The sequence below is a fragment of the Parasteatoda tepidariorum genome, chromosome 10 (genome assembly GCF_982258835.1).
Source record: "Parasteatoda tepidariorum strain Cologne lab strain chromosome 10, Ptep-v5.0, whole genome shotgun sequence".
NCBI classification, from domain to species: domain Eukaryota; kingdom Metazoa; phylum Arthropoda; class Arachnida; order Araneae; family Theridiidae; genus Parasteatoda; species Parasteatoda tepidariorum.
In genome coordinates, this window is record NC_141764.1 from 27,162,085 (window position 1) to 27,184,766 (window position 22,682).

General features: G+C 26.7%; 1 protein-coding gene across 2 annotated transcripts in view; it reads right to left on the reverse strand.

Moving 5' to 3' along the window:
• The window catches only part of HBS1 (translation elongation factor EF-1alpha (GTPase) HBS1), a 38,132-nt gene that overhangs the window by 4,888 nt on the left and 10,562 nt on the right, over positions 1–22,682 (reverse strand). Inside the window, exons 1-13 of one of the 2 annotated variants that reach the window (XR_011637504.2) lie at positions 16,305–16,455; positions 14,498–14,566; positions 13,376–13,528; positions 11,631–11,759; positions 10,022–10,069; positions 8,410–8,527; positions 7,872–7,973; positions 6,087–6,191; positions 5,450–5,581; positions 3,212–3,322; positions 3,014–3,126; positions 2,208–2,324; positions 602–835 (exon numbers count right to left, since the gene is read on the reverse strand). Coding sequence is in view for 1 of the 2 variants with exons in the window: in XM_087153678.1 (XP_087009804.1) it covers positions 602–835; positions 2,208–2,324; positions 3,014–3,126; positions 3,212–3,322; positions 5,450–5,581; positions 6,087–6,191; positions 7,872–7,973; positions 8,410–8,527; positions 10,022–10,069; positions 11,631–11,759; positions 13,376–13,528; positions 14,498–14,566; positions 16,305–16,347 (1,474 nt within the window). In the remaining variant the exon portion in view is untranslated. Of the gene's footprint in view, positions 1–601; positions 836–2,207; positions 2,325–3,013; positions 3,127–3,211; positions 3,323–5,449; positions 5,582–6,086; positions 6,192–7,871; positions 7,974–8,409; positions 8,528–10,021; positions 10,070–11,630; positions 11,760–13,375; positions 13,529–14,497; positions 14,567–16,304; positions 16,456–22,682 lie in introns of those variants that run through there. The other variant, XM_087153678.1, reaches the window with a different exon arrangement.

Sequence of the window (22,682 nt, forward strand, 5' to 3'; positions counted from 1 at the left end):
GTCAAGACTTTTTGTGAAAGCTCTTGTTTTATGAATCAATTTATAATTTTGGAAAACTAAAAATTCCGTTCTTTCTACAAGAGTCATGTTTTTGAGAATACATGAAAATAACATCTCGTTTCTATAGAGGAAAAAAAACAAACAAACATATTTTTCAGAGATTTATAATTCTGACTTAAAGACATCATCAATTCATTTTTTAATAAAAGACATGAGAGAAAGGTAAGTTACGAAAAAATATATTCTTAAGAGTTCCTTTTTACGACAAATTAATTTGTGAGGAGATCATTGACAAGCCCAGATTTCTTCTAAAATTACCCCTTGCATTCTAATATTTATCCTCAGCAAATTGAACCCGGCTAAGTTATGAAATAAAAATTAATAACTAATATTGATAATTATAAAAACACGAGAATTCATTAAAGTAAAGTTGTAAAAGTTTTATTAAAATATAAAAGTATTTTTCAAAAATATTATTTTATTTAAATAGTCAAAATACTGCCAACAGCAATCAAAGAAAGGCTAAAATATCATACTGAGCTGTAAGATGAACTTTATCATGATTATAAAAATACGAGAATTTATATAAAAATCAAAATACCTATGACATCAACTAAAGTTGGGCCAGAATACCATTTCTTGAAATTAGGTTCTTGTGGACCACTTATGAGGTTTTCACCTGTCAGGCCACTGCAAGGAACAAATGCGACATCATTTTCTTTAAAACCAACTTGTTTCAGGAAGGTTGACATTCTTGATTTTATGTCATTAAATCTTTCCTCATCCCAGTTGATATTATCCATTTTATTCAGAGCAACAGCGATTTCTGTTACACCTATATATTACAAAACATAGAATTTAAATCACTTAAATAAATAATTGCAGAAAAAATTAGGTAAACAATAATAGTGCAAGAGGAATTTGGAAAATAAAATATATATTTGAAAAAAGATAGATATTAGATATCAAATGGATATTTGAAAATTTATCGACATATTTATAGGAACTGAGGAAATTTGCTCATTATATCAGGGTGCTTGTGAAATCTAAATCAGGCAAAATTATCAAAATAAAAAGCTATCATGCACAACGGAACAAAAAAAAATTTCAAAAAATAGTTACATTCTATTGTTTTTTATTTACAGTGAAAAGGAATAATGTGTGGGCTTTGTATTTTAAATAACTATCTTTTGCCGAAGAATTTGTTCAGTGTCATCAATTGTTATAAGTACGACAGTCATGATGCTAAATACTTCAGCGATGTCATTTTCTGTTATAAAATATAGTACCATCCATAATTTCTTTTTCTGTTAAAAAAAAAGAAAAGGTAACTCTTTTAGAACGATTTTGTTAACAGAATCATCAGTTTATGTTTGCCAATTATTAAAGATGTGTTCTGATAAAATTAATAAAATATTTAAAAAGATTTTTATACACATCAGTATAGGTCAAAGGTATTGATCAGCACCTGTCACAGGGCGACTAAATATGACAAGTGGCGGTTAAAAAACTGTTTGGAAATCACCACTTATTTTATCAAAAATGCACATCATGTTCCTATTATTAAAAATTTTTTAAAAAATAAATATAGAATTATCATGAATAATTTATAATATTCTGAAAAGTACTTTATTTCTTACTTATTTTAAAATTTTCTTCATTTTAGAATTGAACCTTGCAATGATTACCATATTTTGAGAAATATTTCAAAATAAATGCCTAATGCTTACATTTATATCAATGGTGCTTCAGATTGTTTAAAATTTTCAATTTTTGATTAAACGGTTACATGTTTCAAAAAATGGCCAATGTTAAAAATGCTACAACTGGCTAATTGCAAAATTTCCTGATTTTGCCTTATACTATGAATGCAATTAACTATGAATTCTTATACACATTAACTATGAATGCAATTCTAAAAGGAATCAACTAAGAATAAACAGGAAGCTATCAACTAAACAAATTAAGCTTAAAAATGTTTTTTTTTATTCAACATAATCATAAATGTCTTACAATATCCAACAAACACATTCTAACCCAAATGAAACTAACTCTAAAGTATCTTTCTAACTCTAAAGTATTAAATGAGCATTGCATATCTATTTTTTTCAGAAAGAGTTATAAAATACTTACAATACAATAAAAACTTTGAAGTATATCATTTGCTCAACTTATATTATTAAAGTCGATATCAATATAATACAAACCTAATGAACGAATAAGCATGGTATGTTCCCTCGTCTGACCTCCAGCTTCAAAACCTGTTTCAAATTCTCCTTTTGTAGAATCTATAACAAGTACAGCTACATCTGCTTGAGCAGCACCTGTACAAAATGTTTTAAATTGTATAAATCATTTTTGACAGGTAAAAATAATAGTTCCAAGACAAGTAACATTTAAATTGCTAGTGTGTTAAAAATTACTAAAAATATAGTATTTCTATTATTTATCCCATATTGAATTTGTACTTTCACTAAAAAAATACCATCGAGTTTTGGCTCATGGCTGTTACGATGCACAAATTAAGATCTACTAAGTTATTTTGTATTTCACAATCGTTGATGAACAGCTGACCCAATTTTTGAGTTTACGACTTCTAAAGTTCATCTCTGTAGCCTAATAACTTTAAACCAAATCCAGAGGACAAGGGAACTCCTCTATGAAAAATTAGGAGAAATTTGCATTTGTGGAGGACTTTTTGATGGAACTAACTCGCATTAGCGTTACACGGAAAGAAAGACCATGAGAACCTCCCACAGTTAGCCTGACGGCAAGGGTAATCTAGCCCATGATCCATCTAGAAACTGAGGATACTACACGTCAACACTGTAGTCATTGCAAGCCCAATGAGGATTCGTATCGACTAGCCATTGCTGAGATTCGAACCCGGTTCACTTTATTTGAAGGCGAACGCTCTATCCCCTGAGCCATCGCGGCTCATCTACTAAGTTAGTGATTTTTTTTATTCATTAATTCTGTGGAACAAGAAATTTAAAAAAAACTTTTTCATTACCTGTGATCATATTAGGAATAAAGTCTTTATGGCCAGGAGCATCTAATAGTGTGACAGATTTATTTGGAGTTACAAATGAAGAAAGTGCAACATCCATTGTTATACCTCGATTTCTGGAAACAATAAAAATAACAGAATGTTCTAAGAAAAGAAATAAAGCAAAAATAAATAGAATTTTGAATATGTTTTTGTACTAACCTCTCTTCAGGAGTTTCATCAAGAACCCATGCATACATAAATGAGCCTTTTCCCATTTTCTTAGAATCCCTCTCAAATTTATGCATATTTTGCTTGGATATATTTCCTAACCTGAAAATCAGTTTCATATTTTATTACAAGACATAGGAAGATTTAAAAAAATTATCACTGTTAAAATTATGCCTAAAAGCCATATTTAAAATTGCTGTTTTATTCTGATTAGAATTTTAATAAAATTTGCTCTAGAAAGTTTCTCAATATATAAAGCAATTTTCCCCTTTGTAAAATAATTCTATTGAAAAAAATTTACATTATTGGTGAGAATAACTTGTTGCTTACATGGAAGAAAAAGCAACCTACTGGAATAATAAGTTTATATATTATTACTATAATTATAAAAATATCTTAAATTGCAAATTTGATAAACGGGAAATTCTAATTAACCTGTGTCTTTTAAATAATTATATTTTATATTTATAATGGAAAACAATTTTTTTTTTACTCAAATAGATGGAATACCACAAGGATCTAATTTTCTGTCACTTCTGGCTAACTTATTTTTACACTATTATGAAAAAATTAAATACTTAATATCAAATTTGTTTTCAGAATTATTTCACAATCATATAATTTTGTTAAATTATATTTACCCAAAGTAATTAAGAATACCTTGTAATAATTATAATATTAATTTAAACTTTTTTGGTTTCAAGTTTTAAAAAAGAAGAAATATTTACTTTGTTGACACATACGATAGCAGAAATGATTTAACTAATTGAATCATATAATTAATAACTGAATAAATAAATTAATTGAATTCTAAAAATATTTAATTAAATATTACTTTTAATCAAATAAAAAATTTTGCAGTATTATCTATTAATCCAAAAAACAAATAATCATACTTTTAAAAAAAAAAATTGATCAAATACAGTGACTATCTAATAAGTGAAATTAAATTCTATACAATATCACTGAGATGTGTATTAAAATTAACAAAATAATATATCAAAGTAAAAATTTTTAGATACTTAATTAGGGTAAATTTGTGGCAATCAAATTTTAAAATTATATCTGCCTTAATTGTAAATAATTGAAATTTTATCACTAATCAACAACCTACTCAAATATTCAATTAAATAATTAATATTATTGTTATTAATTTCTATAAAAATCTTGTATTTTGACATTTTATTAATAAATTGAACAAATTCAACCTTTTATTAATAATAAATTTTGAATTACCCACCATATTTTATTGCCTTCAATAAATTCAGTTTTTGTGCCAATGAAAGGTAACATACAAATCAAATGCAGTTCTTAACTTCAGTATGATTATGCCTTTAAAATATATCTCACAAACCCTCTATTTACACTTTAATTTCATATTTTGGAATCTGGCAACTTAGTTAGAAAAATATTTCCACATCATTTTTGTAACTTATTTGTAAATACATGAAATCTTTCTCCTTTCTCGCTTATTATGTTCCTATTTGTGAGTTCTTTTTTTTAATTGTTGAGCTATTTTTATTTGATAAAATTATGCTTACTCCTTTTTTGGTGCTCCTTACAATATTGTATTGATATATTTTGCTTTGGCTGTATTAATAAAATATTAGAAAAGGCTATTTGCAGATAGTGTGAGCTAATGATTATATCTTTTCATTGTCAATTTTTCTAATTAATTATTTTTAAACTTCCTCCCAATAATTCTTTCCTTCTATAATTTAAAATCTTTTCCCCATTTCTTTTTTGCTTCTTGCTTAAATATAAATATGTATAAAAGATTAAAGCCAGAAACGCTTTTTAAACCCAATGACCTTTAAAATAATTAAGAAAAAGAAAAAAAAGATAAAAAATTCACGCATGATTTTTAGAATGGAAAAAATAGGCTTTACTTTTCCAGACAAGACATATTTCATTGAATTTTTTTCCCACATTCCAAATCAATAAATACCTAGTCAATTTAGCTCAAATATATTTTAATGCAACACTGAAGTTTACTCACAAATATTGCTTTACATGAATATGAAATACATTAATTTTATGTGTTTTTTTCAATATATAAACAATTAAAATACAAATATCAATCAAAGTACTTCAACTATGGAAACTACAAAAAAAATTATGAAAACTCCATAAGTGATAAAAACTAATACGGAAGAGTAAAAGAAAAAAAAAAACTAACTATTACGGATGTTATTATCATTAAACTTAATATACAAAATTTCATATCACCTGTACAATAAATGGCCCATTAATGTGCTCTTTCCAGCATCAACATGACCAATAACAACAAGATTTATGAGAGGCTTAGCATCTCCTCTTTCAGTCTCATATATTTCTTTTCCACTTTTCTCTGATTTTGTTCTGTTAAAATGAAAATTATTATTTTTCAAATAATATTTTAAAACATTAAAAATTATAAGGAAGTCAATACAATTTTTAGGTAATGCTTAGCAAACCACAAATCCTGTGGCAGAAGAGATTTTGGTCAAAACATAATTTCCATGATTATAAGATGTTTTTGTGCATTACACTGCCATCTAGGGGAAATTATAGAAACTTTAAAGTATCTTCTGGAAGGAATATAATTAATATTATAAAATTCTCTCATCACTATATCCTTCACACACATTCTTCAATTAAGTAAAAGTATTAACCATACAAAATTGCATATATATTCAATTTGAATATAACAATATTGAACTCTTTGAAATTTTTTTTATATCAGGATTTCAGCAACAAGCAAAACATATAATAATTATAATAATAATTAAAAAAATGTACATTTCTAGTACATTTTTTTATGATTCTCATGACTGTGTCAGTATATTTATTTACTTATTAAAAATTTAACAGACATATAACATACTTTATAGTAGGCTTGGGTTCCTCACAGCTGTTTTCTAAACTTGTGCTTTCATCCGGTACATTTGTGAGGGAAGTTTCACTTTTAGCTACACTAGCATTACCAGACCTAAAACAGATAAATAAATTTAATTTTAAGCTAAGATTTCTCCAAATTAAACAGTATTTTTAGTCAATTGATTACTGAAATAAAAACTTTTTTAACGTGATTGCAATTTTGGTAATAGCCACTTTTTCCCCATCCATTAATTTATCAATAATGACACAATCATAAATCACTGAGGCTTTAAATATTCGTCTTCAAAATTACTTAATTTCTCATCCCATCAATAATATTCTAAAAATTACCAGGAAGTAAGCATACATTAATCAATTAATACAAGAAGGATTGTATGTTTTCAACAAAACTAGAAATCACATTTAATTTAAAACTTTACAATAAAATTGTTTAAATACTAAAATAGGAGAAAGAGGTCCATTCTTGAATACATTAAAAACCAGAATATTTCGAAACACAAGAGATGTGAATACATTTTAAAGATAGTCAAATAATATCTGTATGCAGATGTTAATTTTTCAACAAGTTCCCAAGAGAATATTATAATCACCACTAATAGATTCAGCAGCAAATAACTAAAACTATTAATACAAAAAAAGGGACTCATAGCGAACCCTTATGAAATCCGTTTTCTTATTTTCAACAAATACTTAACAAAATATGACTTCATAGGTAAGGAAATAAAATATTTAAATAAGTGGGTTAGATTAAGTTTGCTACTATTTTATTTTTAAAAGTTAACAATAAATATTTATTTCTCGAAACATGATTGTGATTTGGTGGTATTGATTTCATAAATTTCAGAATTTCTGCAAATTCAGAATTCTCATAATGGACATTTTTTATTTAATGCATTCATAAAAAGACATTTATTTATTTAGTAAGGGAGATACAAACAATATAAAAATAGATAATTAGCAGCTTAAATTACATGATTTTATATTAATGTTTGTACAAGGTTAACATAAAGGAATGACAGGAATTCAAGATAAAATATCTCGAGAAATATAGATTGCACTAAAAAAGTGAAATTAGTCCCATTCAAAATTTTTTAAAAGCCATTCAATGGTACCAAACTTGATCTTTCACCTCACTCCATGGGGGTGGGGGGCAACTTTGAAATCCTAAATAAGAACCTCTATTGATTATCATGACAGATTTGGATTCTCCAGAAAAACGCCACCCTATTTGAGACGTAGGATGTATTTTGCTTCATATATGGAGTTGTAACCACCAAACAGGGTTTAAAATATTAAATCTTGAGATTCATTAGATAAAAAAATAAAACATTAAAAATTTTTATATAAATTTTAAAAGATTTTTCTTGAAAAAATAAATAAATTACAGAAAATATTTTTAGTTTTACTTATTTTTATTTTCAATTTGATGGATTTTAAGTTATCACCATTTTTAAACAGTTTGTATCCTTTTTAATTTTTCGGTTACAGCAAAGTTCCAAGTAAAGCAAAATGCTTGAACCTACATCTCAATACTTTCTTCTGGAAAACCCAGATATACAAATAAATAAAACAAAAAATAAGGGTTCATATTAAAGATTTCAAAGTTACCCCCAAGCTAGGGGTGGGGGGATGCAAGTACCAAGGAACTCATTTGTGAATCAAAAGGATTTATTGGCAGAGTGAAACTACAACCTAAAAAAACTTTGTTTAAAAAAAATAGTATTTCAAAATACACTATTTTTAAAAGGTATAAATATATTTTAAACCTTACTGTTCACTTGGAATCTTGTTTTTTCTTTCAGAAAGTTCTTTGGCAGAAGTGTCTAGTTCTGGGGGTGTAGGAAGCTCATTTTTTGCAGTTTTATTTTTCATTCTAAAAAAAATAAATAAATAAATAATAATAAATTATTTTAAATAAATTGAAGAATGAAGAGGAAGAAAGTTTGCTAACGTTGATAATGCATACAAAATAATGAACATCTCATAAAATAATAAACAAAATGCAAAAAAAAAAAAAAAAAAAGAAAGAAACAGAAAAAATATAGAATTTTTTTTGTTTCTTCTCATAGTTCCTGGGAACTATTTTTTAAACAAATACAGGTAAGGTAGATGTATGATTCAGAAATTATTTAGAAAAATAGAGACATGATTTAGAAAAATTAGAAAAGAAAACATTTTTTCAAATAAAATTATTTAATATTTAATAAGAGGTGAATTTTTTTGTCAATCTAGGCAAGGTATGCCTAACGGATGAGCAATGCAAACTATAAAAAAATATCAAAATAAATATAAAAAAAGAAAATACAAACATGTCAACATTATCTTTTTTTCTGTTGATGTTTGGAGATTTGCTACTGGATATTGCTTCATTACTTGAAAGTCTTTCATGGTGATCACCAACCTTTTTAACAGTAGATTGTGTCGAAACTAAAAAATAAAAACAGAAAAACATTTTAATATAAATTTTCTTGCAGGATGGTTATACGGTTCAGAACCATTTAGTCAGGAAACCGTGAAAAATTTTGCTTGGTTTTCCCGTCATTTTGAACTAGAACGATTGAGGAATAAAGTGGAAATTTGACTCATCCTTGAAGTTGGGAAAAAGAAAATGTGCATGTGCGCAGGGGGTTATATTAGTTAATTTGGTGTTTTTTTTTTTTTTTAATCTAATCTTCAAAAAATAAATAAGTGAATTTTGTATATTTTTTGTCCAAACTTGCAAATGTTTTTACTCTTTAAATTTCATTTTTCCACTATTTTTTTCTATTTAGGAGAGCTACTTTTATTTTTTTTTCTTAATTTAAAATGTGTTAATCTTTCTCATTGTAATTTTGGTTTGATAAAAGATCGATAAACAACACTCAATAAACCGGGAAATTCAGACACCCAGGACAGCGATGGGCCCAAGCATCCTGGATAATTGGTCCTCTACTGTTTTTCAGAGATCTTTTGGCAATAAAATAATTGTTTTGGGACTAATCACAAAGCATACATTGATTATTTAATGACAGGCAATTTTGGATTTAAGGAAACAGGCAAAGAAAACAAAGTGTGTGTGATGTTTTCTTTATGTGTAAGTAAAGTAGTTCTTGAATATCTTTTAGGACCACTTAACACTTTATATACAAACTTCTATATACAATAACTTTGCAAGATGTTAGTACATTAAAGACTAAAAACCATTAAGTCATTCAATTCACTTTAAAAATATTACTTATTTTCCTGAGTTCTATCATGTTCTTCGTATTTGGCAAAAAAAGTTGTATTTTTAAAATTGCAATACAATTATAGGTGAAAAAATGAAAAACTTGGATTATAACAGTGGTGAGTATATGTAAGAGGTAAAATGTTTAAATTGTGATATAACAGGAAATGGTAAAGGTCTTATTCAAATTAAATGTAGAGGCAAGTTATGGATTGATTAAAAATATAATATTATTTTAATACTACAATAGATAGCTGAGATCTTCAGATTGAAAATTTATCCATTACTGAATATTTTGAATTGTCAAATTCTTACAACATAACTGTTTCAAAAACAAAAAATATATGTAGAGTTCAAAAAGAATATAAAAAGATTTTATTAAAAAAATTAAAAGTTGATTATATCCTGCACAAACTTATAGCTTTTCAAAAATATCCAAAATGTTAGATTTCATGTACTAAACACCAAAATTAAAAATAATACTGGATCTTTAATCCTTATATGTTTAATATGATTATATGAATTATAAATAAATAAACAAAAAAGTTTTTATTTCATTTTACTTAAGAAACCTAAGTTATAAAATTTTTAACAAAAGAAATTCAATTAAAATTAGACAAAAATTTTACAATAGGAACAAAAAACTCAAATGATGATAGAAATCAAGACATTTTCTTTTCAGACTTTTAACAACAAAGCATATAAATTTTACAAACCTTTTTGTGAAGAAACTCTGTTTGCACGCATTGGTTTGGGTGCACTATCTAGATAGAAATAAATATATGAAATAATGAAAGAAACAAAAAAGTGCTAATGAATGTTAAGAACTGTTATTTAAATAGAAGTATAAAGCTCATTTTGAAATAACTTATAATCAAGTGAAAAATTTTTTTTTAATATACACAAATATAAAAGATCACCATTCTGAAAAATTTTGTTTGTCTAAAATTAGCACAAATAGAATGATACACACATTTCCATTCAAGGCTTAATCCTGTTCATAAACAACCTTAGTACTTTTTTCTTGACAGTACTAAAACTGCTTAATATAGTGGCAATCAGTGTGGGCAAGTGGAATCTTTCCTATATATAGTCTTATTCATTATAGATATCAATATCAAAATCAGAAAAATATGGATATTGTCAGAGATGCCATAAAAGTAAAGTCATAATACATATCTGTTAAAAAGATTTATAGGTAATATTTTTAAAAATAGTTATAAAAACAAAGGAAAAAGAATTTCACAAAGACTGAATCATCTTTATTCAGTTTTAGACTAAATAGAACTAAAAACTCAGAATTTCAGACTAGAGATTGGCAGGCCATTTTCTAAGAATAGCCTCAAGTAGAACTGCCTTGAAAGTTTTTTTTATTTTTTTTTTATATTTCCAATGAGCTGCACAATCGGTCTTGCCTATGAACAGACCTAGTGCGTTCTCCAGAGGTGGTATCCACTCTTTCAGGACCACCACAATGGGTGAGATACCATTGGTCATGTAAATTTGGACGTCTAGTTTCTGCCACACTAGATGGCAGCACCGACACTCTATTTTGGATGCTAAAGTGCACTAGGAATTTAATTTTTCCGGAAATGCCAAGAGCCAATGAGACACTCCAGGGATCTTTTACATGCCGCATAATCATGCGACATGGCCGCTGAGGATTTTCTGCATCCCGAAAATCCGGTGTCTAGGCCGGGGATCGAACCCGCAGACTTGGGCTCAGAAGGCCGACGACAAACCAACTGCGCCACCCAGCCAGCCTTGAAAGTTTAGAATGCAATTCCCTATAATAATACACCAACAGGCAGACAAAAAAAGGAAAGAAAAAAAAAAAGTAGAAGAAAAGATGGATATGCTGTTTAGAACGACTTTTCTGCTATTAAACTAAATAACTGGAGGACAGTTACCTGTAAAAGATTGCATTGGAAAAATCTTTTAAAGAAGGCCAAGGCCTACCTTGGGATGTTATGCCACAAATGATGATTTTGTTAATAGATAAGATTTTTATTCTTGCAATTAACAATCATTGAAAGTTTTTGATGACGCATTTGGCAAAAATGAGTGATTGTTTCTTCACCTCTTTGTTTCCCACAATAATCAGACACATGTTTAAACATGAGAGTAAGCAACCTCTCACACATTAAATACTATTAATGTTTTGTTAATTTATGAGATGACCATAATACTTCTTTTTAAGAATTATTAAGGGTAAGATATGAAATATTGCTAAATTTAATAATAAGCAACTTTTTGCTTGAAAAAAGACCAAAGTATTATTTTAAGCTGGAAAGTAAGAGATAAAAGATAAATAATAGTAATTACCTTGAAGAACTGCATTTAACGATTTTTCTAAATCAAAATTGTTATCTAATGCTGCTTGCTTTAAAGTAGTTTCAGGTATGGTGTCACCCACTACATTTTGCATAGCTTCTATTACAGATAAGAGTTTAGCTAAAAGAAGGACGAAAATATTAATTAATGATATAATTCTTAATTAACTTATTAATTTTTTTCAATGTTGTTGAATAGAAATTTTAAATTTTTTTAAAAAATAATGTGATGCAGCTCTTTATTTGGAAAATGTTTACAGAATTTAAATATTTTTTTTTTCTTTTATAAAAAGAACAGCCTATTTAGTTTATTAAATTTTGTGAAAAATGTATCCTATTTAAGGAAACCAAAATTTATAAATTATGACATGAGGAAAAATCAGCGGAGCATCTTCAAAAAATTATACAATTTCAGGACACTATATATTTATGGAAAATATTAGTTTATATGTGCAAAAGATTTTTTTTTTTTTTGAATTGATAACTAATACCAGATGCAGAGCCATTTTCAAACTTGTTTTTATTAGTACATAGAAGTTTTCAAATATTACATAATAATTTTTTTACATTAATTTGTTTATTTTTAGCTGAAATTAATTTAAGATGAGTATTGTATTTTCATCAGTTATTTTCATTTGTATTCAATTTAAGACCAAATTTTCTTGTGTAAAACAAACATGAATATTTTATTTTTAATACTTAACTGCATGCATATATAGATAAAAAAAATTCTATGATTATGGAAAAATATGAGACATTTGAGAACGCATGTCAAAATTTTGGGACATTTTCCTTCCTAAAATAATTAGAAAGTTTTTGAAGATAATCAATGAAATATGAGGGCTGTTGTCAAGGCTTGAAGAAGTCTGCTAACATTAATCTAATTAACAATTTAATGCAACTTTTCTAATTAACATTTTCTAAAACAATATTTTCATTGAATGTTGTTTCATAATTTGAAAAGTATCAAATTTAATACTATAATTTATAGAAAGTTTTTAAAGTTTAATCATAAAGATTGATAACTCATACAACAACTAATAGATGAACAGGTCAGAAAATATAACTTTATAAAATGTTCAAATTATCTTAGAAAAATAAAATATTAGTAAATCTAATTTTAATTAAATAAGATTTTACTAATTCATAAAAGTAAAATAATTAATATAATCATATGAGACAAATATAGTAATTTTTTAAAAATCTTATAAAAGGGAAGAGTCCAAAGACTATACCCCCCACCAGCAGCTCAACACTAGAGTTCAGAAACTTATATCCAACGTGTGGTTCACATTAGGTGTTGTATGTAACATTAATTGTTATTCCAATATGGCAGGACCCATAAATTCGTAGTAAGTAACCAGATAATTCAAGTAACCAGAGATTTGAGATACATGGAGCTGAATTAATGAGAATCTACTGTCAGGGGTCTGTCTAGGTTTTTCTGAGAGGTACCTATTTTGTGAAAATTTAGACATAATTTGTGAAAAATTAAAAGTTATATTTAAAAATTAACACAAAAATATGGTAAAAATGTGGATTTATCGTTTCTTAAGGGATACAAAAATAAAATTTTAAGAAAAAGTATTTTGTGAAACTACCGTTTTTCTTAAAATTGAATTTGTGAAACTACCGTTTTTCCTAAAGTTGAATTTGTGAAGGTACCGCTAAACGGTTGTAAATTCGGCCTGGACAGACCCCTGACTGTAATATAATATTTATATAACATGACATTACCATAGTCTTCATCACTGAGCTTTAGGTTTTTATCTGAATGAGGCTCAGCATTGTCCTCTTCGCTGTCATCCTCCTCTAGTACAGCATCAGGATGATCGAAGAATGCACCCATTGAGGAATTCTGTTTACTACGATCATACAAAAATTGAGCCTCTGCAAATGGAAAGGTTATAAAATATAACTTCTTATACAATTATTTTAAGAATTATACAAATGAATTATTTACTAGGCAATACTCAGTGCTAAAGTTCTAACAAATCATCATCCAGCATAAGTGTTCTCCTGGCCTGCCTCGCCCATCCTTTGATCCTTATAAATGTGCCCACTTTGCTCTTCTTGTAAAAATAGGCTGTCATTCCTTAAAAACACTGTCTTTTAATTTTTTTTCGAGAAAAGATTATTTTCTTTATCATCTGTATTAATGAGAAGTCCATTTCTGATTTATTTTGCCATTGATTACTTAACTTTTAATTTCATTTCTTTATTTTATATGATTTTTAAGTTGCTTAGTTATATAGCTAAAATTCGAAATCAGATTTAGCCTCTGAGATAGTTACATTTTTTATTTGGCAAGGGGAGGGTTAATGAATTTTAAAATGATTTTTAAGCTTTATCATTTAATTTATTTTAATAAATACCTTTTAATTTAAAAATACCCATTTGAATGTTTATTTTCATCATTTAACCCCTTTTTTATTTTACTTTTCTTTTAGAAGAAAATTTATTAACAGAGATTGTCTTTTAGATTGCCTTTAATTATTTTTCAAAAGCTTTTACTTTTTCAACCTTTTTGATAATGAGTGAAAATTACTTTGTGAATACATAATATACATAAAATATTATAAAAAGGTAATTCAAAAATTGAGGATCAAATTCAATTATTACATAATATTACATATTTTGATAAATTTTGACAGTGTTAAGTGAGTGCTCTATCATTCCCTTTTTTATTTCTAGGAAGAACTCTGAGAAGCGTCAAATAAAAACCAAGTTTTAACCTTAAAAAAAGGGAAATTAATAACATTATTCACCATTTTATAAATTACTCCCTAAACAAAAACTTTTTGAATTATCATCAAAATTTCATTAACATCAAAAAACTACAAAAAGAATTCTAATTACCTGTACCAGGGGATACGCAAAAATCGTCTTCCACTGAATGTCCATAGCATGATGAAAAACCGTCATATTCTATAAAATATTAAAAAGATGCATTAATTTTCCCAGAAAAATGTTAGATTCTAGCAGAGGTGCAAAATAGTAATGAGCTTATAGTAAGATTTCACACTTAGTAGTAAAAAGTATCCAGTATTTTAAATGAATACATCAGGAAATTTTTTAAGTTTACTCAATATTAATTAAATTTTAAAATATTAAGTTTAAACTCGTGGAATTTGCAAAAAAAAAAAAAAAAAAAAAAAAAAAAAGAAAATTATATTAAAATTTTAATATTTAGATGGCAGTATCTAAAATAGTCTCATTATTTTTCGAGTCGAACCAATAACAAGTATTATATTTTGTGTAGCAATTAAAAGCAGATACTTTTTGAACTTACTTTAGAGTAACTAAACTCATTCTTGGATTCATGAGTCTACTTTGGAGTTGATCCACAGCAAGGATATTATTTTAATATATATATTTTAATATATTATATTATTTATAATATTTTTTATTGTTTACATTCAATATAATTCTTCAAAGATAATTTTTCTAAACATTTGGAAAAAAAAAAAAAGAATTAAAAAAAAAAAAAGAAATATTTGATATGTCTTATGAGATAAATTTTTTTTAAATACCTTTTTTGAATCATTTGGATTAAAAACTATGTACTGAAAAATTTTGTTTCAAATTAGATTTAGTGTATTATTCCTTCCTTATATTATTTCGACTTTAATCTAATTAGTCTCATTCAAAAACTTGCAGTAATGATTTCCTACTTTCTTTTATGGCTTAATTCCATTTTCATAATTTTATTAGTACTAATAATAACAAAAGCATGTTAAATATTTTATAATTCTCAACAAAATATAGTCATAAATCCTTTTTTACACATGAACTTTTTTGTAAGCAAGCTTGCAAATGACCATTGTTTTTTACGCCATAAGTTTTATCTGATGAACACATCAAAGAGACAATAAGACTGTTGAAAGCAAATTAGTCATTCTTGTAGCACTATACAGATATTAAAATAAATAAAGTAAATATATTTCATAAAATTTAATGAATTAATTAAAAAGTTTCTGTGATTTTTTTTACAAAACCATTTTTTACAAACACTTAATTATGAGAAAAAATTGCAGTTTCTTAGCACTTGTCATAAGTGAGCTTGACCGTATTTGTAATTTTGTGTCCGATTTAAATCAATTGACCTTTAAGCGAATAAAATGTTATATATAAAAGTGTATGTTTTGTTAATTATATTTCAGGCCTTTAGGAAAACTTTTAACAATTAGTAATTTTGACCAATATCTTACAAAACTTTAAAAGATGTTATTTGATACTCAGTTTCATTTTTTAAATTCTAATCAATGATATAAACTACAAACAAAATACATAACACTTTCGATGCAAAACTCTTAATGATGCTTTGTTAGTTAATACTAGAAGCAATGCATCGCATTTAATCAATATTAAATAATCCTATTTTGTATTTTTACAAATAAAAATTACTTTGACAGGATATAAATGAATTTTTAGCTATAAATTAATTCCCTCGATTTCTAAGAAAAATATTGCATAATTTTTAAATATAATTTTATCTAAAAGAGGAAACAATGTATGATCATCTGTTATTTATGTATTTTTTATTTAAATAATAAAATCTAACATATTTATCCATGCAACACACATTTAAATAGCACTTTTAAAAAAACAGCATGTTAAAAGATTTCAAGCCGATATAAAACTTTAAAATACATTAAATTACAACCTTCATCAACATCAAGAGCCCGAATATGCCGATGACGAGCCATTTTTAAAATATATTGATATATTTTAAAATCTATATAATTATAATCGCATATTATTATGACTTTTTCATAGGTAGTGTATAGCGTGAGGATGCCTGTGAATCCTCAGGAAACAGGATGATCCCTCAAGGCATGTTTTCAAGCATGCGCAGTATACTAATCATAATGAGTAACGCCTCCTCCCTGTCCTTCCTAGTCAGATGACTACGCGATAGAAAATGGCGAGAAATGGCATTTCAAAAATGTGACTACTTCAAATTTATCCAAAACTAATCAAGGATTACATAAAGGGTATGTGACTATACTTTATTCAAAATATTTATTATCTGCCTTTTCACTAGAAATTTATACCTCCTTAAGAGTTGAATGATCATTTCTTTAAAATATTTGACTAACGAAAATCTTTATTTGATGTCAAAATGTGCAATGACTGGTGGATTACCAGAGGAAACCCGAATAGAGAATAATTTTTAAATTTAAATATGTTTATGCAATCCTTTGTAATAGTATTTAACGAGCATTTAATAATATATAGAGAAAAGGCAGCAATAAATATATAGAATAAAATATATTTACTACTCATAATACTGTGTTCCCTTTTGTTCACTCATTGACTCAATAGAATATTCATAAGATTGCCATAAATGACATAAGAAAAATAAATAAAAAAACATTTCATCAAAGCAATATATTATTTAAGCAATAATGAACTTCTACTCACTGTTATAAAAAAATACTTTATTTTCTTATAAAAAACATTAAATTTTCAGAGTTTATTTCTTATTCCCAAAAATTCGTTTGAAATTAAATATTTATATATAAAAATATAGGGTTTTTTTTTCATTAATTTTACTTCATAAAACTTTAAAATATGCAAATTGATGTCTTTAAAATTTTTACTTTAAACTTCAATTTTTTTTATTGCTATTACAATTAAGGTGACGTTCCCATTCTTTATTACTAAAAGCATTCCGAAAACAAAAAATCCAAATAAATATTGAAAAAAAATACCTTTTAATTTTACCTTAATCTAAAAATATAACTTCTTAAGAGACATTTGAAATTTTAATTCAAGTACTTAAAAATGTTTCAATCTTCATAATGCATTTGTTTTTTACTCAAATTTATCAATTTCATTTCATATTTTGTTTTTATACTCTTTCATTCAGTTGATAACAAAATATGTTACAATATAAAGATTTAGTTGAATTAAATCATAAAACAGAGTCTTTGCTAGTGTGGATTATATATTTCTTATTCTGTTAATAGATGGCTGCACCAGTTATTTAAAATAAATAATAATAGTTTCTTTTTAGTTAGTGGAGACGTATATCGCCAAAAGATGGCACTGAGATACATTGGAATTTTACTTTTCGTCTGGACTGTCAAATCTAGTGGGAGGGGAGGGGATGTTTGACGGATGCTCCTAAATTAGTGGGAATAGTTTTTTCTTCTTTTTTTTTCTCTCCGTTTTTCCCTCTTACTCCTTTCGGAACACTTAGCAAGGAAAAAAGAATGATTTCTCGTACTTTTTGTATCTAAATTTTTAAGATGTCTCATTTCACATGTTTCTGTCCTTAGATTTTTGCTATGATTTTTCATTAATAAAAGCACTAGCATATTATCTTTTGGTTATAAAATTAATAGATAATGATGTAAAGGATCATTAACTGGAAAATAAACCTTTTATTAATAAAATTATTCTTTATGTTTGTTATACTTTTTTAATTAACATGCATGAGAATTAGTCCACCCACAGCAAATGTTTGTTTCACATCAGTGTATCATAAATATTCATCGTAGAGTTAAAACCTTTGTTTATTTTATTTAAGAAAATATTTCGCAGTTTTCTCCAATTGAAAACATTTGATGTTGCACGTAGTACTTTCATTTATTATTTATTCATTATTATTATTATTATTTTTTCGTTTTTTTTTTTTTTGCATTCTTTCTTTTACTGAAATTCGATGAGTCACGAAAAAAATTTCTTAAAATAGTCTATAGTGATTTTATTTCCATAATTTTACTTTTTACTATTATAATAATGCAAACTGAGAAAAAAATCTGATTTAGGAACTTTGGATAAATGTTTTGCTTACTCTTTTCATTATCTATAGTACTCATTGTAACTTTAACAGTAAAACGTATTTCAAACTGTTAAAAAAAATTTTATATTATAACGTTTTATTTATTAATTATTTTTTTATATATATAAAAATCAACTGCACATATAATATTGAAACTTGAAATATGGATAATTCAGAGATGCTCTCTGTTTCCCTAATTCCCCATCAAGAGAGAAATCATTAACCCTCTGGCGCTGGCGAAGCTGTAGTGATGCCAGCCGACGCCACTTTCCGTCATTATTAACAAATCCAGAGCCGTTTTTAAGGATGGGCCTGGCCCAAGGCATGTGGCAAATGATTGAATTAATACGTTCTTGTAGAAGGGGACTCGAAACTTGATTTCTAAAGGGGTGGTTTGTTTTACTCAATTACTGCACCAGCTATACAATTCTTGGAAAGGGGATTTTTGTATGCCAGCCAACAACAGTAGAACAATACAAATGTTTCTTTCTATACATACATACTAGAACATACTTTATGTTTCTTTTTATTTTTAAAAAATTAAAATTTTTATATGACAGAAAATTTGAATTATGTGTTTCTAATAATACTTGTTTTCTTAAATGTATTGACCACACCTGTTTTTTGAGAAGCAAGTTTAAAAAACGAAATTAGTAAATTGATATTTTTCTTTTATATAAAAATAATACAAAATTATTATTTGTACAATTAAAATAATTATTATGAATATGTAATTATAAATTTAAAATTTTTAAATTTAGCGAATAAAAAAATATTAACGATAATTCTAAATTTATATTGCAAAAATTCATTTATGAAATCAAAATTCATAGCTACTAATAAATATATTATTATTAAATAAAAAAAATTCCTTTACGATGACATTGTTTGCTTAGAAAATATATTATTATTATTGTTAAATGAAATTCTCCCTAGTGTAAATTCAAAGAATAATAATGAAGGAATTATGAGACTGAAACACTAAAAAAAAATTTAAAACAAATACTTCCATGTAAATAGATGGTATAACAGGTGAATGAAAAACTAGTTTTTGTAAGAAAATTATGAAGTAATTTTGTATTGTAAACAACAAAAATTCTATCCCAACCTATCCTTTATAAAAAATTAAAGCTTCAATCTTGATTCAAATTCTTCATTTTTTTTTTTTAATTTTCCCACGAAAAATCATCTAGCTTCTCTTTCTCACTCTCTCTACTTTTAAGTGAAAAAGACAATTTGGAGTTCAGTAGTACAATTAGTTTTTAAATTTTCATTTTCAATGTGAAAAAAGTGCTTGAACGAAATACTTGAGTAGTGCTTCGAAAACAAAAGGTTTCAGGGCATTGAGCTATTATCCCTTTATATTTTCTTCTTCATACACTTCTTTTTTTTTATTTAAAAAAGATTTAATTATTTGTCAATCATGAGCATTGAATATGATGTCTGGCAGGAAATGAATTTTAATGATGTGACAGAAAACTCTCAAAAACCATGAAAAGTACTGTTACCTTAAACTTTCAATACTAATTATGTATTAACGCGTTTATAATAATGTATTTGTTTTTCAACCTTAAAGTAAAATAATTTTTTAAAAATGATTTAAGCTAAAAAATTTTTATACTAAAATTAATCATAAAGGACTCCCAAATAACGACAGGCCCAGGGCCCCGAAAAACATAAAAACGGCTCTGAACAAATCAATGACGACAGTCGAACAGCGGCGCTGCCTCACCGATCCAGACTTTACTTATGTTCCCTTATAAAGACTTTACTAATAGATGTTTACAGCTAATCTTTTGTTACTTAATTGCTAGCATGTTATCTTGTTATAAATATGTTTTTTGTTGGTTTTTAAATACACTTTTTAAGTTATGATTCTTCATTTGTCGTCAAAGATGCACACAGTTTAAAAGAAAGAGCGACGTCCCTTTTATATATTTTTTCAGACAGTTTAATTACTAATAGAAACATGGTTTTTTTATTTTTTTAAATACATAAGAAACCGTCTAATAGTTACTAAAAAAATCTGTTAGATTATCGGAATTATATTTCTATTAAAATCCAAAAAAAAGTTGTTTGAAAAAATGTTTTTTTATTTACATTCAAAAATTTATCAATAATTAATTTTGAAAATTAAAGAAATTTACATGTTGAATTACTTATGTTCCCTTATGTTTAAATGATTACAAATAAGTGTAAATTTGGAAAGGCATTGTTTGGAAGTGCGCCGTCAGTCCATGCTTCGCAATGGACACTTGTATCCTTATCTACATTTAGTTTTCTCTATTTCATAACCATAAATTATTATAATTCAAAACATTAAGTTTTTTACTTATTTTGACTTTAATTATTACGAAATAATAAAAAATATTTTGAATGAAAATTCTGCGTCAAAGGGTTTAACCTTCTACTCTTCACCTGACTGTTATCTGCCGTGGAATATTATCTCTTTTGCATTTCTGTGTTTCTTTTGTTATCTATTTTGTATTGCTTACAAAATTAAATGATATCTTTGGAAAGTTCCAGCAAAATATTTTTTTCAATTTCATTATTATTCTTTAATAACTGGTTTGTTCAAATGTAATTTAAAATTCCTATTGTAAATGAAATCTGCAAATTTAAATATAGAACAGCAATGTTTATATAACGAAAAAACGTTTATTGAAACTGTATTAAAAAAGTTATTTTATTTAGCTCTTTTAAAGTATGTGAATAAGCACAATAAATTAGTCAGCTAAAATGCTTGTTAATTATGGTGTAAGCAAAATATTGATTGCACAGCAAAGATATTGCTTGTATTCAGTATTGTCACCTGGAAGAGTCATTCCACAGTATTTTCAGTTAGGGGTTGAATAAATTCAAATTAATGCAGCGAAAAAGCGAGAAAATTATTACTCTCATGATCATTATCTCCACTATTTTCATTTTATGATCAATAAAAAGCAAGGTCACAGAAAGGGATGTTTTATAATGTATTACATTCTCCTTTTTTCCTGACAACCTTAAATATTTCTATAAAAATTTTAAATAACTACTAACTATTGCTTTTTAATTAAATTGTGATTAACTATTACTCTATTATTTTTCGATAATTACTATTACTTAAAAAATTGCATATAATTTTACTTATTAACTGCTTTTTTAAATAACTATTACTCCACTTAGGCTCCATCATTAAATTCATGCTTGCTTTGTAGAAGGGAAATATGAAGACTGAGTCGCAACGAACATTATGGATCTATATCCATGACCATAATGTCCTCGCAATTAGGCCGTTATCTGGTAAAAAATAATATTGCTCTCGGTTTTTTTTCTTTTTCTTGTTTACATGATATGTTACACGATGTACTAAAAACTGAACTCAGTGGCGCGACAGCCCATAGAGGAATATCTAACTCTTCTTCATGTCAAAAACAATAAACTATGGTATAGTACATAGGTTCTCAACCTTTTTAACGCTGCCGCCCCCATAAGGAGCAAAAAAAAAAGTTTAAACGCCCCTTTTGTGAAAATTCAGTTATTTGGAGCATAGGGTGAGCTGAATTATAAGAGGTAACATTTTTAAGCAATATTCTTACGCGTTAACATTGTTTGGTTTTTAAAAAAAAAATAGTGTGAACGTTAACTCGATACTTTTCTCCCGACAGGTAATCTATTTATTATAATCAAAATAAATACGGTAATGAGAAAACAAACAAAGAAATCTATGCTAAAAAGAGTTATTTAAACTTAATTAGATAATTAAAAAAACATCAAAAATAATTTTTTACACTGAAACGTGGTATCAACCAAGCAATCAAGTAACTATGTCAGTGGGATGATTTTGCTTGATGGTTCAGAGCTAGTTTCTTAACATTCGGTTCAATATTTTCAGTGAGGTGAAGACGCAAGTCCCCTCGTTGCACGATTTCGAGTCGATTTCTCTTTTTTGTGACTAGATCCGTCACAGCACAGTCCAGGGTAGAGACGACTTATGTTATCTTGAAGCCAAAATTCTGTGAGACGATCACCATTCTGGAAGCTAGCTTTCAAAGTTTCATAAGTTGAAAGTTCGACCAATTCCTCCTGAATATGAACCTCTGCTGCTTCAATATTCACGTAAGGGTTCATAACCCATTGAGGGACTTCCAGGGTCAACACATCTTTAAAACGATTAGAAAAGCCCATGTAAAAAGACTCAAGATGTTGACAATATTCCTGTATATCACCAGAGGAAATTTCACCATTCTTTTTAAGATCCGATAAGATCGG